Here is a 17,829-nt window from a genome sequence, read left to right on the forward strand (position 1 = left end):
ACTTGTAATTCTTAATTCCTTCACCTTTTTCACCCCTCTCCCCCAACCCCTAACTCATCTGGCTACTATCAATTTATTCTCTGTATCTATGAGTTTGTTCCTATTTTGCTTGTCCATGTATTTTTCTTTTTAGAATCATGCATAAGTGAAATTATATGTATTTGTTGTTCTCTTTCTGATTTATTTCGGAAGAATATTTTCCAATGGTACATTCAATAGGGGGTTAATATCCAAAATATATAAGGAACTCATACAACTTAATACAATCTGATTAAAAACTGAGCCAAGGACCTGAATAGACATTTCTCCAAAGCGCACATACAGATGCCCAACAGACATATGAAAAGATGCTCCACATCACTAATCCTCAAAGAAATGCTAATTAAAATCACAAAGAGATACCACCTTATACTTGTTAGAATGGCTGTAATCAATAAACCAACAAACAATAAGCATTGGTGAGGATGTGGAGAAAAAGGACCCATTGTGCACTGTTAATGGAATTTTAAATTAGTGCAGCCAATTCCTAAAAAAAATTAAAAATAAAACTACCCTACAAACAATTCCATTTCTGAATATTTACCCAAAGAAATCCAAAACACTAATTTGAAAAGACATATGCACCCCTATGTCCATAACATTCACATTTTAAACAACAATTAGCAAATCTGTGAATCTAAGACTATAATCACTCACTGGCATGAGTTTGGATTTTGAGGCTGAAGATAGAATGTAAGAGCTAGTGAGTGAAGCTAGTGGCTGCTCTATACCTTAATCTCAATGCCTCTATTGTTTTCTTTAGGGCAATCCTGGTCATGGGTTGTTAAGTGTTCAAAACAATTTCTTTGTGAGGAATAAGAATGTTGTCCCCAAAAGAAAGCCAACTGTTAATGTAGGAGGTGTTAGTGATAGGAAAATAAAGAACCCTAAGTCTTCCTAGACTTTGTGTGTTCATAACTGTCTCAGAAAGAATTCCTCGGTAACATGTGAAGTTCAGTGTATTTCTTGACCTACATGTTAGTCTTCTGACCAGACGATGAGCTCCTTGAGGACAGAAGTTGTCTTGAATTTGTGAATCTTCATAGGCTAGTGAAATACTGGCAGGTCCAGACACACTATTAAAGCTATTCTCCAACTTAACTGAGTTTTTCATTAAATGAATGTCCTTCGTCAGAATGCACTGGGTATATGGTCCCCTGAAGACCGTCTATCTATTGCTCAGAGTAAAGATATAAAACCCACTGAGGTCAGTATTTCAGGGATTCCTTTCTTTGTCCTTAAGATGCATGAGTCACACTTGGCAAAAAGTTCCATAGGAACAGGAAGTATTAAAGCAAGCTAGGATTTGCTAAGCATTTTACACATACTAATGACAGTTGGTGCCACATACCAGTGAGAAGGGAGAAGCTTACCTTCTCCAATGAGTAAGCAAAACAGGAAGTTACATAGGACTGAAGTCAAAACATTAGTGCATTCTGAGTTGCAGCAGCCACTGGGAAGAAAAAGAAGCCCACTGGGATGTTCCTTGCATTTCCTCTCAGCTCAGACATGTCACAACCCTCTCTCTAGCCACTTGATGATTCCCTCTTCCAAGTAGTCAGAAAGAGATTCAGCAATTGCACTAAATGTGAACAAGAGGCTGGGAATGATGAGGTGTTAAGTTGTGGGTCACATATTTCCATGCTGTTGAAAGCACTGCATGGATAAGACTATCCCGCTCCCCCAGGAAAATGTGCAGAGACCTTGAGCCTCAGAAATGGACGGGCCTTAGCATCTTTCCTAAAGCCTCCACCCCCATCTTGGTATACAGGTTTGTATTTCCCTCTAAGTGAGATTAACATCTGTTCCTAAATGGTTGGCCTTTTTTTTCTCACTGAAAATAGAGAAAGAAGCAACTGAAAAGTAAGCAAAAAATGTGTTTTGAGATACCAAAATTCTATATCATGCACTCTCCTGAAAACTATCTATATGTGCTCTTATTGTGGGAGCAAAACCTTGGGCTATCATGAATCAAAATGGCTTTTAGGGAGAGAGAGAATGTAGGGAGGAAACCTTCTAATGGCTGAAAACGCAGTGATGCAAGAACAACTGTTCCATCATAAAGATGAAAAATAAATGAAAGAAGGGGAAATAGGTTCCCACATTAGTAAACTGTCTATTGGATAATTTATCAGGAAGACCACGAATCTGATGCCTAGCAACAAAGGCTTGGCTTTGACTAAACAACTTCTATTCCCCATCCCGTTCTAATTTGAAGACTTTCTGCCACATATGTGCTGTGGACTGTCCAATATTATTTCTGAGTCTGTTTCCTTCTGCAAAATATGGATAAAAATGTTATTTCCATATAGAATGTTTTAGAGGAAATGAAATAATAGACCTAAAGCATTTAGCTAAGTGTTGATACATGAGAAGCACTTAACAAAATTCTAGTTGTTGTTGGTATAGTTAAAGTATATATCACAATACAGAGTAAATTTCTGTTGACCTGCTCCTCTCACCATGAGATTGTGAGCTATTTAAGGGTGAGTAGGTTACTTTTTACTTTGTATGAGAAAGGGAACAAAAACAATAACCTAGATTCTTGACTTAGCCTAAAAATTAGTAAGGGGATACATAAAAAGTTTTTAGATGCTAGGAACTAATATATTCCTATGACAAGGACGAGTGATGGTTTATATATACTTTATACAAATGAGCACTAGCATTTTAATATGCAAATAAACCCAACAGTTTTACACTTTATTGCATACATAACAGCTTGCCACAGTTACTATATTTTACTCCAAATAGCCTGTAACATCCATAAAAATAAAAGCTTGGACTAAATTCAGTGCTGATATTGAAAAAGCAACAAGTCCTTAGTGAATAAACAATAGTAACAAACAGAATTTCTTCTTCTAAGAATGCAATAGCATATTCTTTCATTAAAAATACTAGAAGCCTGGTGCACGAAATTATGCTCGGGTAAGGTCTCTAGGCCGAGCCTGTGATCAGGGCCATCTTCCCCGGCTGCTGGCCCCACCTCTGCCTCCACCCACCCTGGTTCCCTGTTCGTCATCCAGCGATGAGAGCCTGATGACTGAGGGAAGGACCAAGAGGTTGGCCATTCCCATCTGCGTGCTGGCCCCACCTCTGCTGCCGGTTGTCCTCTGTGTTTGGAGTGACCAGCGTGGTGGGGACGTTGGCCTGGCACTGCCTGCATTCCCTGTCACTCAGGGTGGGTCCCCATTCGTCATGGGCGATCAGAGCCTGCTGGCCGGGGAAAGCGACCGAGAGGTGGTCAGTGCACCTCATAGCGACTGGTTGAGTGGTCTTTCTGGTCATTCTTCCATTACGGTCCCTGGGCTTTTATTATATAGGACTGCTTAGCTACACCAATCACAACCACATGAAAGATTTTTATAACATAATTCAGGTAGATTATTATTTCTATTTCTCCTTTAGCCCTTTAATAAAAGGCACTGGAATGCAATCTAAACTAATGCTAACTTAAAATTGGCCTTAAAACCACATTTTGCTTTAAAAAGGCACACAGAGGAAAGACTAATATTCATTAAGTTTTGCCAAAACTTGCAGAAATGTTCAGTTGTGGTGTGTATTTTTCCAAGTTAATAAAATAATTGTCTCAGAATTTTGTTTTGTCTGATAATGCTCATAGGAAGTGTTGACTTTTTTATAGATGAACAAAATTGAAACCAGACACAGTCCATGTATCCTAGGGGTTTCATCTCTTTTCATATAACTAATTAAAGAAAACAGATAAGAAGTCAAGGTTACTGAGCTGTGTTGTCCAAAGGTGCTTTAATTCACAATTCAATTGTGAGTTTCCTCTAACTGCTGAGACACTCAGCCCAAGAGAGATCAAAAGAATGATTTCTTTCCACATTTTAAATTTCTTATATTTTTTTCTCTTTTTAATGTGAAGATGTTAAAATGCAGCTGAAAATGTGCTCTTAATTTCTTTCCAGAAACAAAGAACTCCCAGAAGATATGGTGCTCAGGCTGAAATATTTATATTAATAGGAAGCTCTATTTATGGGGGTAATTTTTTTTTCTTCCAATACAAAGCCAGGTTGTCTCCAGGGCATTAGTCACTGCCTTCTATAAAGTTAGGCCACAAGGGTACTGTTTGGAACTCCTAGCTTGATTGGGCTTTATGTGCAAAAGTACTGCTGATAAGTGTTATTGCTGGAGGCCACTAAATAGTATCCTCATGGCTTGAAGGAGTTAATATAGTTCCCTAAGTGCCTCGTTAAAAGGGCCCACTCCAGACTTCCCTCTCCCCAAACATCTTTACAAATCCATAAACCAGAATTTGCTGAATCTCCTCATAAGGAAGTTTAAGTGAAAACAAACTCAGGTAAAAGATCTTTGCACGCCTAAGGCAAATGTTAAGAATGAAATAAGTAGTAAATCTTCCACGTTGAGAGGTTTTTAAAAAATATATAATATATAATATACATTTGTAATTTCATGTGTTGATATTACAAACATATTTTTTTTCTGGAAACCGTATGAGGCAAGAGACAGTCCTTAGGTACCAGCCAGTATGAAGGGAAGGAGAGAGGAGAGGCAGAAGAGAATGTGGGATGGAATTCTATTTCTACACTCAGAGCCAGAGAGAGAAGTGAAGCATCTTAGGCTATACTATGGTAGATGGGTGAAGACTGAGGAGGAAGTGGTGCATGCCAAGAAGTTTCTGTTTTCCTGAAGGATGTACTGCGCCCTCTGCTCCCATTCTGATGCAGGGAGCAGAGGTGAGTGTGATTGATAAGAACTGGCAGAAGGAGTCTACAGCCATTCTTTGTGGAGTCATGTTTTGTCTGTAGGTGAAAGAAAAGCTCTTGGGGGGGGGGGGGGAGGGGAGGAGGAGAGGGAACAACTGAAACACTTTCCACCATGTGTTTTGGTGAAAGTTAACCAAGTTGAATTCTTTCAATTAAAACAAAGAAAAAAAGAAGAAAGAAAAAAAAACAGTCGTCAGACTCATTTTTGCCAAAATGTTTCAGAATTTTGGAGCTTATCTCATTTTCTGCCCATGCAGAATTGACAGCTGATAAATTGTTCTAGTTTGAAAAATACATGATAGTCTTGCTATTTTAAAAAGGGAGAGGGGAAATGTCATAAAAGCTATGATTAGAAAATAATTCCTTTTCATTCCAATAATAAAAAAATTGCATGGCATAAAATGCATAAAATATATATTTGGTATATACTTACAAGACATAAATCAATACCAGACTTCATATGTCAGCCTCTCTTACTTACCGTGACTAGTTTGTTATGGCAGCAGATGCTTACAGCTAATAAGTCACTATTTTGGAAAGTCATCATGATGACAACTTTATATTCATTTTTCTATTATCATTAGTACTCATAATAATGTAATGTAGACTTGCCTAAATCTACATGTATAATTTGATTCTCAGATGACTTCTTCACATCCCGTTTTAGTCACAAAAATAAACATGAGTTAAGGTGGTTTGCAAGATAATATTTTTGGCAGAGTTAAGTAAAAATGTTGCAGTCTTTGGGTAATAAAAATAACTACATTCAGTGTACCAAGTATTTTATTTGCATCTAACCCTCACAACATCCCTTGTAAGGCAGGTGAGGTGTTATTTTTACCGAGAAAGTTAGGTATGTGTGAAATGATTTGCTAGAAATCACTTCATTGAAGACTCCAACAGTTACTATAATGCAAGGCCCTCCTTTCGAACTTAGGTTCCTTTTCCACCATATCTGTTTTTAGAATCAGAAAGAAACTGTGGAGCCCAACTGGAATGTCAACATTCCAGTCTCCACAACAACCCTGAAACATGGTGCTTTACCTTCCACTGGGTATTTCCACTGATGAGGGTCCTCACCGCTTAATAGGCAGCCCATTCGTGTTGGAAAAAACCAAACCATTAGAGAGTTTTGCTCAGATTTAGTCAAATTTGGCCTTTCTGTAATGTTCCTCCATTCATTATGCAGATTCCTTCCTTAGAACAATGTTGAAATGCAGAGTCTAAGTCAGGGAGTCTGGGGCAGAGCTTCAGATCCTGCATTTCCAATAACTCCCAGCCAGTGCTTGTGCTAGAATCCCTGGGTCACACTTTGGGTAGCAGGTTCCGGTACTACATACTTCTCTCCAGTCAACTAAACCACTATCAGTCCGGTTTATATCTTATTCTGTTTTCCTCCAGGTTAGACACCCAACTACTCACTTGCTCTACATATGTTTTCTAGCTACTGGCCATCCTGCCTGTACCCACTGGGATACGTTCACTTGTTCACTTGTGGAAATCTCCAGAATTGAAAGTATATTCTTGTTGTAACCAGACCATGGAAGACACCAGTTAGATTCTGAATTTTTGCAACTAGAAACTCTTACTAAATAGATTGTATACATAAGGCTTTGTTTTTGTTAGTAGCCACCAACATAAAATAAACTTATAACCAAGAAAATTTCTCCATATTTCAAATACTAGGTTCTTAAGCTAGTCACTTTTATTCCACAGTCTCACAGTTAATTTTGCATAATTTTGGTCTAAGTAAAAGATTTTACTTTTGTCTCTGTAGAATTCTGTTTTGTTGGCCTCTTACCTTTCTATATTGGATTTATTGTTTATATGAAGACATCAAGATTCCAATTTTGTGAAACTCCAAATGTTATTAACCCACATTCAGAGAGTTCACTGAATATCTGATAAAAATGTTGTACACACAGAGACACCACTTAAGACTTCCCTTTATTTATTAAAATCCTTTGTCGACTGTTAGTGAACCAACTACGAACCTACTGATGAATGAACTGTGATATTGACCAACCACAGTTTTCACACATTGTTTACAAGTCAAAACTTAGGGCATTTCTCTTCACCTTTTTCTTTACCTTCTTTCTGAGAGATGAATTTATCAAAAAATGGTCAAAAGAAGAATTATCCAGACTTAGATGTAAAAAAATAAAAATAAAAAGAGAATTAGTCCCTCAATGAAAATCCCCTTTTATTAATTTGCTTTGACATTATGTCAATAGATTTTAATACTTAATATTTTAGGCATTCGGTATGTGATTACTGGATTATGGATTATTTAATTATATTATCTTGGAAAAGTTCAACTTATTCATTTTCCTCTTAAAATAGAGACAGTATTAGCTGTAATTTGCTATAGTTTTGATATAAAAATTAGAAATGAATTTATTATAAGACTGGCACATGTTAAGCATGAAAGGTTAGCTGTGATGATGATAATGATGCCTGCTGTCATTATGGAGACCCCAATGAACCATGCCTCACAGTTCATACTCATGTGTACTCCTCTCACCTTGAGTGTGGACTAGCCCTGTCATCAACTTTAATCAAAAAAATAAAAATAAAAAGAGAAAGAAAAAGTGAAATGTAGAGAATGTGAAACCATGCTATTTCTGGGTCTAATAAACCTTTTAAAAGGCCTAGAAGCTTCTATTTTTGTGCTCAAGGAATGTCAACTGCCACATAAAACGTATGATGACCCTGGATTATGGTACATGGAGAAGTCTAACCTAGTCACTTGGAGGAGCTCTTAGTCAACAGCCAGCAGTAACGTGCCATCCCTGGGGTCCTCTAGTAGCTGTCCTGTTCCATAATCCATAGCCCAGCACAATCCCCTCGTCCTGGCTCATGTACTCAGCCTAGGTCTGAGTTCTAGCTTCCCCCACCCTCATTCAGCCAGGAACAAATCCAGGCAGTACATAACAGTTCACCAAAGAATTGCAGTAACACATTTTTCTTTCTAATGCACACATGGAAACAATTTACTGAAAATAATTTATGAGTATCTTGTGTTTAATGAAAATAATGTCACTAATTTATCATTTCATTCTTAAAATAACTAAAACACATCTAAAAATACAAGAGTTTATCACATAGTGTAGTAAGGATAACCTCATGATAAAACATCAAAAAACTACTAAATTCTTCCATCTTACCATTTTATATTCTTTCCAACCTCTTTGGAAATCCACACTTCCATCTTCACGATGCTGTATCACAGTCCAACCACCCCCATTAAGATCCATATTGCAAAATACCTGACAGAAAAGGGGAAAATAAAGTCAAGTAAAGAATTAGGTTTGTTTTAAATAAACATGTATCAGATGTGTTTTAAAATAGAAATAGGTTGGATAGGCCTATAGATAAAAAGAATAAAAATTACATACGTTGAAAAATGTTAATTTAGACATGATTGGTTATTCGTCTAATATTTGAGTTATTTCTGATTAAACTCTATCAAAGACACATTAGTCACTTATAAACATTTAAATCTGTCACCTGAAAATTGTGTTTCAGACTCTAAAAAAATTTAAAGATCTTTGTTTTAAATGGCAACAGGTACTTGTGTATGTTCAATTTTTAAAAAATATGACTAAAGTTTCTAAAAGTACAGACCATTTTCTTAACAAAATGTAAGACTTGAGATTTTTAAATCTTTAGTTAATTGAAATGGCAATATAATCATAATAAAGGTTTTAGAAAACCAAATTTAAAAAAATCATTTGTAGTTAACTGTTACATATTTCATTGCATATTAACTTTTATATACTTACATACTACAATAATTATTCTTGATGGTTCAGTGTTACATTAGAGGCAAACTTTTGTCCTTGGCATATGGAGAACACATTATTTGCATGAATTTTCATCATGAACATTAAGAAAAGAACATGACATACAGTATTCCTTCTGACTGCAACAAGCATTTCTTTCCCATGAGGAAAAGTTATCCGACTCTTTCAAAGAGTTATGCTTATTTCAATTATTCTAAATACAATAGTATTTATTTAGAAATTGATTCACTTTCCTCAGAGTCCACCCAAGGAGAGAAGCATATCTGTAATGGGATTATCTTTTGAGAGCAATCACTGTAATTGATGCAGCACGAATATGGCAGTTTGATTATTCAAGGGACCTGAGATGGGAAACACCATTCCCCTGGCAATTGACTTCTAAAGCATCGTGGAGGCTGGCTAAAGGTGTAGAAATGAGGCTACAGCAGCAGACAGGCTGTGTGGACATAGAGCTAAACTCTGATGAAGGGAAAAACTTCAAGGGTTTTCCCTGAGGCATTAAATGCGGGGCACAAATAGCTAAAGGCTAGTAAAACAATGGCAAAAACTGTCATTCAAAGGACAAATTATCCATGTACTTCTTCAGAGTGAAAGGAACTAAAAGATGCATACCTATTTGTGAGCATATAAACAGGTAAACTATTCTCCCGAGGGCTGGTCGGCCCTCTAATTTGACAACAGCCACCCATCAGTACATCTTCACAATCTCTAGGGACTGATTCACCTCCATGATTATAAATGTGAAATCTCCCACCCAAGTTCCCCCTTAACTAATTCCTAACCCTTCTGTACCTATTGATTGTCCTCAACATAGGCTGCAGATAGTATTTTGTCCTCCTTTAATTCTAATCCGTTCATTCACTTATTTTTCACTCAACACACATTTCTGGCATTGATTCTGTGTTACAAATGGATGTTAATGATAAATAAAATATGGGTCATACCCTGAAAAATGCCTGAAAGTTTCAATAGTGACTACTCCTATGGGATTAAGAAGATGCAGGAGTCTGCACTTTTCAACCCTTGTGACCTGCAGAATAATGAAGACAGTGATCCAAATGAGAAATTTAAGGAAGAGAGCTAACATATGAAAAAAGAAAATGGTCATGGTTTTAATCATGTAGAGTGTGAAGTAGTATAGACATCCAAAAGGGGGAGTTATTGATCAGTTAAAGATGATCTACTGAAGGTCTTCCAAGGATAGATGGATAAGAGACTAAGGGAATAAGAAAGGAATAGCCATTAACTATAGTATGCTTTTTAAGGGTCAGATAATTGAAACTCTTTACATGCATTTTCTAACTTATTTTACAACAATCCAATGATGTAGGTATGATTTATCCTGAGTTTAAAGCTAAAACCCAAAGCTTACGTACTTCAATAATTTACCAGTGGTTCTTAATAATAAGTGATGGATCTAAGATTTGAACCCCAAATCTACCTAATTCAAAATGTTATTGGGAGTAAAATGCTTGAAAATAATAGTTGATGGTTTAAAGGTGGGTTATCTAAAGAGGAAAAGAAAAAAAGTGGAAAGAGATATGTGTGGGGGAGGGGGAGGTAGGAGGATCCTAGAAAGGGCTATGCAGAGCAACTGATAGAGAGAAAATCCATTAATAGCCTTTAAGAGGACAGGGACTTCATTTTATTTGGTAACTACTGTTACCAGTTCCTAGAGCAGTGCCTAGCCCATAGTGTGTGCTAAATGAGTATTTGTTGAATAAATAGAGATGCAAGAAGAAAAAAAAGAAAAACTTTGTTAATGTAGTGCAGGACAAGAAGGGGATGAATTTTGAGTTGGGGAAGTGATCAATTTAATAAAATATTCCAGAGAAGTCAAGACAAACAAATATTAAGAAAATACACCCTCAAATTTAAAACGAAGGAGCTGTTAGTGACCTTGAAGAGAGAGTGTAGGATTCCTGTGACAGTGAAATCCAGATGGCACAGTTTAAAGAGAGAACAGGTAGTGATTCAAGACAAGTGGCCAAGGTGGAACTTTCCTGGTGCAATTTAAGAGTAAGTGATAATGTCAAGAATGCAGTTTGTTGGGGGAAGCTGATGGCACCTGTTTCTTAATTAAATTTTAGCTGGCTTGGTCTAGCTAATCCAGAACTTTTTAAATAGATTTTTATATTTTGATGGACATTGATTGCCTAAAATTTTGTCAAACTGTGTTTACAAACCTATAAAGTTCACTTATGTACTTGGGGGTAAGAAATAACTCCATTTATAAATATAGAGTGTGTAGAAGAAATTATCCTGTATAGTGTTTATTATCATTACCTGTTCTTAAAATTCTATGAAAAGTTTTAGAATCACTCAAAAAGTTTAGAAAAAGACAACTGGATGTCTTAAGTCACTGGATATCTTTAAACTGAAGATATCCAGTGACTTAAAAATGCTAAGATGTTTTGAGAATCATTCTTAGAGAAAAAGCCAGAGCAAGTCCGCTATGTGGGAGATGGAAGTTACTCAGGAAGATACTGTTTGGAAGCTGAAGTGCAGAGAAATGAGCAGGTTGAGCATATAGTCTATTATTCTTATTAGGGCTCAATAAAAGCAGACATACCAGGCCCCATTTGTTATTTATGGGCATAATAGAACTGAATAGCACTTTGGTCAGGGGATGGACTTGGGTACTAGATTACCCGTGTTCAAATCCCACCTCTATTTTCTCTCTCTTTTAGATATTTTGCAAGGACTAAATGAGTCAATGTATATGGAGTTTTTAGAATTGTGTTCAGTACACATTAGGCTTTGCATTACTCACATCTCTTGGATGTATGTAACATATAATATATATTTATATTATGCACTGTACACTTTGTACGTATCTCATATATTACAGTATAATTTACTATCCTATCTAATAAAAGAATAATATGCAAATTGACCATCACTTCAACACACAAGATGGCTGCCTCCATGTGGTCAAAGATGGCTGTCCCCATGTGATCAAAGATCCTGTGTCCATGTGGACATAAGATGGCCACCACAAGATGGCCATCAGGAGAGGGCAGTTGTGGGTGATAAGGCCAGCAGGGAAGGGCAATTGGGAGGGACCAAGCCTGCAAGGGAGGGCAGCTGGGAACAATCAAGCCTATAGGGGAGGGCATTTAGGGGTGACTAGGCCAGCAGAGGAGGGAAGTTGGGGGCAACCATGCCTGCAGGGAAGGACAGTTGTGGGGGACCCAGGCCTGCAGGGGAGAGCAGTTGGGGGGACCAGGCCTCCAGATGAGGGCAGTTAGGGGTGACCAGGTCTGCAAGGGAGGGCAGTTAAAGGCAAACAGGCTGGCAGGGGAGCAGTTAGGCATCAATCAGTCTGGCAGAGGAGTGGTTAGGGGTTGATCTGGCTGGCAGGCAGAAGCAGTTAGGAGCAATCAGGAAGGCAGGCAGGCAAGCAGATGGGAGCCAGTAGTCCTGGATTCTGAGAGGGATGTCCAACTGCCCATTTAGGCCTGATCCTGGTAGTTGGACATTCCTCAAGGGGTCCCAGGTTGGAAATGGTGCCGGCTGGGCTGAGGGATAACCCCTTCCCCACCCCACCCTACCCCGGTGCACGAATTTTTTGCTCTGGGCCGCTAGTTGTATATAACTGCATATAATGAATGTACAAAGCCAAAATACAGGGTGTCCAAAAAATGTATGTATACTTTAACAGCTGATAGCTCAATATTGAAAATAAACACTGCCTTTATAATTACTCAGAGTATATTTGTATATTTTTGGGACACCCTACATCTATAAATTTAGTAAACTGTCCTTAAGATTACAACTACCAGCTTTTTGTTAGTAATACTGGCATTACTAATCTTTGCACATGCTGCTTTTTATTATCATGCATATATTTAAAATGTTGGATTCACTCTAGGAAAAAAAGAGACCATGTTATTTCTAGTCAGAAGAAAAATAAAGAGCCTATGCTTAATAGATGAAGGAAATTAAAAAAAAAAAAAAAAAAAAAAGGTGGTTGGTTTCAAAAGATACATGAAAGGACTTGAAAAGTTCACTTGCCATTATCGTGTGGTCTGTGCTATCAATATCTTCCTGTAGACAAGGGCCTCCTACATTTACTATGCTGGTTGCATTTATTGATCATATGACTTGGGCTTAACTCTATCCAAGAAAAGATTGAACTGGCTCCCATCCCAGGCAAGGTCAAAGCTTTCAAGCATTAAATACCTTTTAACATAATACGGGGATTTAAACCCAAACAAAAAGGGGAAATTTGATTCACATAGTTCTTATTTTTTATGCTCCATACAAGTTGGAATGATTAGGCTTGTGGATGTTAATTATTTTTCCATAACCTTCAATAACAAAGGTTCAAAACATTTGTCATAGTCCTTTTCTAAGAATTAGGAAAATTGTGAACTCAGAAATAATTTTTTAATATTTTACAATAAGGAGAGTTATAATTTAATGTGTGTGTGTTTTTTTTAATGAAAGTAAGCAAGTAGGATAGGGCATTTGGTTTCAGAAACTTATGAAATGAAAGGAAAAAATGTATTTCCTGCTACTATGCATGGAAGAGAATTCAGAGAGGAAAATAATTACAAGCTATTAATAATATCTAAGTAAAAAATAATGTATATATAGTCTAATTCTCATTATCTATGTACTTGAAAAATTAAGTAGTCTTAGAAAACTGGCTTTGGGTTCCACATTATATTGTATTTGAAAATGTAACACTTTTCTAACCTTTGCAGACATCCTTTCTTGACAGGGAATGATGGTGGTCAAAACAGCAATTGCATAAAAATTCTCTATATTTGCAATTCTTACTCTGCCTAAAATAGTCCAATTTTATTGATTGGCCCATATCCCATATCATAGATATTTTAACTTTTTGTTTTCTTCTGTTTTTATATAACTTTGCCTTGAGTTTTTTGATCCTTGCTAGAGCTCCCATAAGCATCACAATGAGCAAAGATTTTCTAAATAAATTCAAAAGTATTACAAACTTTATATCTACAAAGCACAATCTACTTGGAAGGGTGAAGGTCCTACAGATGAATTTTATAAGCACTTTTTATAGAATTGAAATATACCAATGATTTATATAAAAATAGAAGAAAATGAATTATAGGGTGAATGGGTGGCTTATCAGAGCATAAATACATTTTACATAATTTTTTTATAATAAACTATTTTCTAAGTCACTCAGATAGGTTTAAACAGTGCAACTTTAGTCACCACTTAATAAATAATTATCATACTTGGTCCCTGTTAAGATGGCATCCTCAGAAATTGGTTCCTTTGTTCAATATTTAATAACTATGTGTTTGGGGCAAGTTATTTTTCTAAAATAGAGATAATGGGAGCATCTATTTCAAAGAGTTGTTGAGGAGTAAACATGTGACTACATATAAAGTTCTTAGATTATGACCTGGCAAAATATTAGCAACGAATACATTTGAACTACTGGGTTAATCGGCTCCTAAATGACATTGGGGGAATTCAAACCATATTTGTTCTTACAAGCTATGTGAATATAATAATGGATTTAAAACAAAATTTTTTACCTTCAAAAAGGTGCAGATATATCCACCTAATGTATCCATCTCTACATTAGTATATTACTATTTCTGAGAGGATGCATGATCAGAAAGGGAACAGATAAAACGAGGGAATGCACACCAAAGTCAAGAAGTTATCAAAATAACTGCTCAGTTATTCCTGCCTCACCATCTGCTCAGTTATCTCCTGCCTCACCATACACTGCCATTATTTCCATTAAAACTAAATCTGGTAACTTCCCTGACCAGAAGAAGAGAGAATGGCCATGGGGCCATTTCCAGGGTGATAAAATTTTGCTTGTTACAGGTTGCACTAATTTCACTGCTAATCTGTTCAGGCTACAATGTTTTCCTAGGCCCAAATCTCAGAAGTTTAATCCAGATATTTGACATTTGTGGATTTAATATTTCAGATTTTATTTATTCAGGAACTCTGAAGCTACATAATATGCAAAATTCATCACTCCTCAGAGGTGTCAATTTAAATCATGCAATCCTGGTGAAACCAACATAGGAGTCAGCCACTGAACTAATGAACTAGATCCTCCAAGCCACTCCTTTATATAAATAAGAAAAGCACATTTATTCAAGTTAATGAGTTATTATTCAAGTTTATGAATTTGAGCTGTTCAAGATAATGAGTTAAGATTGGCTATTTTTCTCCCACCCTAAAAAGGAGCATGGCTCTGCAAATGGCCTATGCACCATTTGTATTTCAAAATATTTTGAACTAGAATAGAGTTGTGGTTAGATATGAATTAAAGGTCGTGGAAAGATCAAAACTGTATTTGAAATGTCTGCACCATGGCCACATGGCGTACTGGTGATGGAGTGAAAAAATACTCTAAAAGTGTGCATGTTAATCTAAAAACATTAAAACTTATTTTATTTTTATATTCATATATATCATAGAGTCATTAGGAATCTAAAATGTGGGTTACAATATTTTTAGTTAACTGTATTGTCCTAATCAAGCTAACTTACAGCAGAGCTAACAATTTAGGAGTCCTTCCAGGTCTTGGGCGAGAGGTGAGTAGGTTTAGAGAGCATTATGTGAGCTACACTACTCCACCCCAAGACAGTTTCTGACCACTTTACATGCTCTGTGTACTGTGGCAGTGTGTACAGTGTTTACCTGCCTGTGTGTGTGTGTGTGTGTGTAAAATGGATTTAAGCTCCAGTATGCTTTTAAGAAAGCAGCAAGCACAGTAGGAAGGCTTCATGTCAAAGGATTTAAAAGGCTCCTCCTATAAGTTGCCCTTTCTCTTTACTCCTAGACTTGCCATTGTAGTGTCACAGCTTGTTTTTAAAAGGCCATGGAGCACTTGATTCAGTGACATCTTTCACTGAAGCCCAAAATGAAAAAAACAGGTGAAACCAAACTTCTCTGGTAGGTGGCCAGGTCGCAATGCATAGACCTGTGCCTGCCACCTCTTCTCCTTGTGCTTTCTCCCCCACCTCCAGCTATATACATGGCCTCTTTTTTGGGTAAAATTTTGTCCTAACAAAGGGAAAGAAAACAAACATTGAGCTAACTTAAACCATGAATTCTTATTGAAATCGGTAAAGAGAGAACACTGGGAGAGACTTTCTACTTTGACAATTGTGTGACATCTGACAAACTTTTTTAAGATTCATTTCCCTGGCCAATCAAAGGTACTGAACAACAAGAAAACTAAATAAGTTAGGCTTACTTATGATGCACTACATAGAAGTGTTAATGTTACAATCAGCAGGGCATTTATCCATTCATTCATTTCAGCACATTCTTCTTGAGGACCTATGATGTGCCAGAAACTATGCTGGGTCCCAGGAAATCAAAATAGCAAGGAACATACAGTGGAATACCACTTGGCCATAAAAAGAAGGGAATCTTGTCATTGGCAACAGTATGGATGGACCTTGAGGATATGATGCTAATAGAAATGTCAGACAGAGAAAGACAAATATCTTATGATTCCACTTATTTGTGGAATCTAAAATATAAAACAAATAAATAAAACTCATAGATATGAAAGACAGATTAGCTATCAGAGCGAATGAGGTCTGCAGGGTGGGCAAAATGGATGGAGGGGGTCTACCATATGGTGATGAGTAGACACTGCAGTGATAACTTATCGAATTATTGTGTTATACACCTGAAACTAATATAATGTTACATACCAATTGTACTTTAATTTTAAAAAAGGAAAATAAAAGATAAAAAGATACAATTCTTGGCCTTGTATAATTCTGGTATGAGAAAGTCATGCAGATTTGTCAGAGGGAATCAGGGAAGGCCTTCCAGGAGCATTTGCAGGCGCCCAGAGGAAATAGGGACATGGATGGCTTGGGGTCAAAGAGGAGAAAGTGTTCCATCCTTTGAAGCAGCATTGCTGGGGCAGCCTGGCTTCTTGGGCTCTAGGGCATCTAGCTGACACTTTATGTTGAAGAGCAGGGCTCTCCTCAAAGTTTTCTAAAACTCTGCTTCACACAGACGGTCTCTATCACTACACTTCCACAGCATAGTTATCTGTGTAATTGTCTGTCTCCGCCACACACTGGGAACTGTTTGTTCTGTAGTATGTCCCTGATCAGTGACTGGCGAATGAACAACTTACACTTAATATGTATTGAATGAAGGAATGGGTTGATGATTTAATGAATAAATAGGGAGAAAGAGTATATAAAAGAGAAACGACAGCAGGAAGATAATGTCTTCTTACTTCAAAGTTTACTTTGGATCCTGTTCAACATAGTGATGAGTCCTACCCTCCAACCCACTCTTTTCGGTACATACAAAAAGCTAATCCTTTTGTGTTTAAGATAGGATGTGTTTCTCTCACCCAGCAGAAGCAGTGATTTTGGAAATGTGTCCTAGCTCCCTCCATACAGTGTCTGGACTGTGGATGATGTGTGCCATCTGGGTTCTTGGGACTTTTTCCCTGCCCTTGAAGTATACATGACTTCAACATGCAATCGGAATAGGCAAGCATTTATAAGCAAAGGGACATCTCAGGAATGAGAAAGAATAAATAAGAAAACTTTGTGTAAAAGAAGCATGGTAGGTGTGGGAGTTAGGGGAGGTCTGTACAATAGATTTTCATATTTTATGGACCTGGGAAACAGAATATTTCTTGAGAGGAAAGAGTTCAGGCATATATATTTTCAGTTTAACAAGCTCACAAATCAATCTGATTATTCAGCAATTCAACTAGGTTCTGCTTTACATCTCATAAACAAACACTTCTGATTTTACCTTTTTGGGTTCTGGCATATTATTAATATAAATAGTGTAGATTCCACTTTTATTAAAACCAGCTTGATATACATCTGCACAGTCTCTAAATGGTTCCTCTTTTTTTCCTCCCTTTAGTAAAACTGCAAAAAAAAGAAAGATTGCAATATGTGAATAAAAATATCAGTACATTAGTACCTAAATGGACTTCAAATATAACTAAGCAAGTCTTCATTTCCTCCAAATGTCAATATTGCAGTGAATGAAAAATCTATCATCAAGACAATAATCGATTTTGAGTTGACTCACAAAATTACAAAGCTTAAGAAAAAAACCTGCAGAGCAATTTTCAACTGAATACTTATTTTATATTTTGTTTAATTCCTTAAGTTTTGTTTTTCTCTAAAGGTTTTCCAAAACATCAAGACAACTGGCATGATTATGTAATACCTCTAATCAGTAACAATTATGTCAGTATTCCTGCAAAATTTCTA

The 17,829-nt window shown here is 36.7% G+C and overlaps 1 protein-coding gene across 4 annotated transcripts in view; it reads right to left on the bottom strand.

The window, feature by feature from the left end:
- The window catches only part of ANGPT1 (angiopoietin 1), a 228,890-nt gene that overhangs the window by 35,481 nt on the left and 175,580 nt on the right, over positions 1 to 17,829 (bottom strand). For all 4 annotated transcript variants that reach the window (XM_036436781.2, XM_036436782.2, XM_036436784.2 and 1 more), the window contains 2 exons: positions 17,357 to 17,478; positions 7,958 to 8,059 (listed from right to left, as the gene is read on the bottom strand). In XM_036436781.2, coding sequence (XP_036292674.1) covers positions 7,958 to 8,059; positions 17,357 to 17,478 — 224 coding nt within the window. The remainder of the gene's footprint in view (positions 1 to 7,957; positions 8,060 to 17,356; positions 17,479 to 17,829) is intronic.

The sequence above is a fragment of the Pipistrellus kuhlii genome, unplaced genomic scaffold, assembly GCF_014108245.1.
Source record: "Pipistrellus kuhlii isolate mPipKuh1 unplaced genomic scaffold, mPipKuh1.p scaffold_m20_p_14, whole genome shotgun sequence".
NCBI lineage: Eukaryota > Metazoa > Chordata > Mammalia > Chiroptera > Vespertilionidae > Pipistrellus > Pipistrellus kuhlii.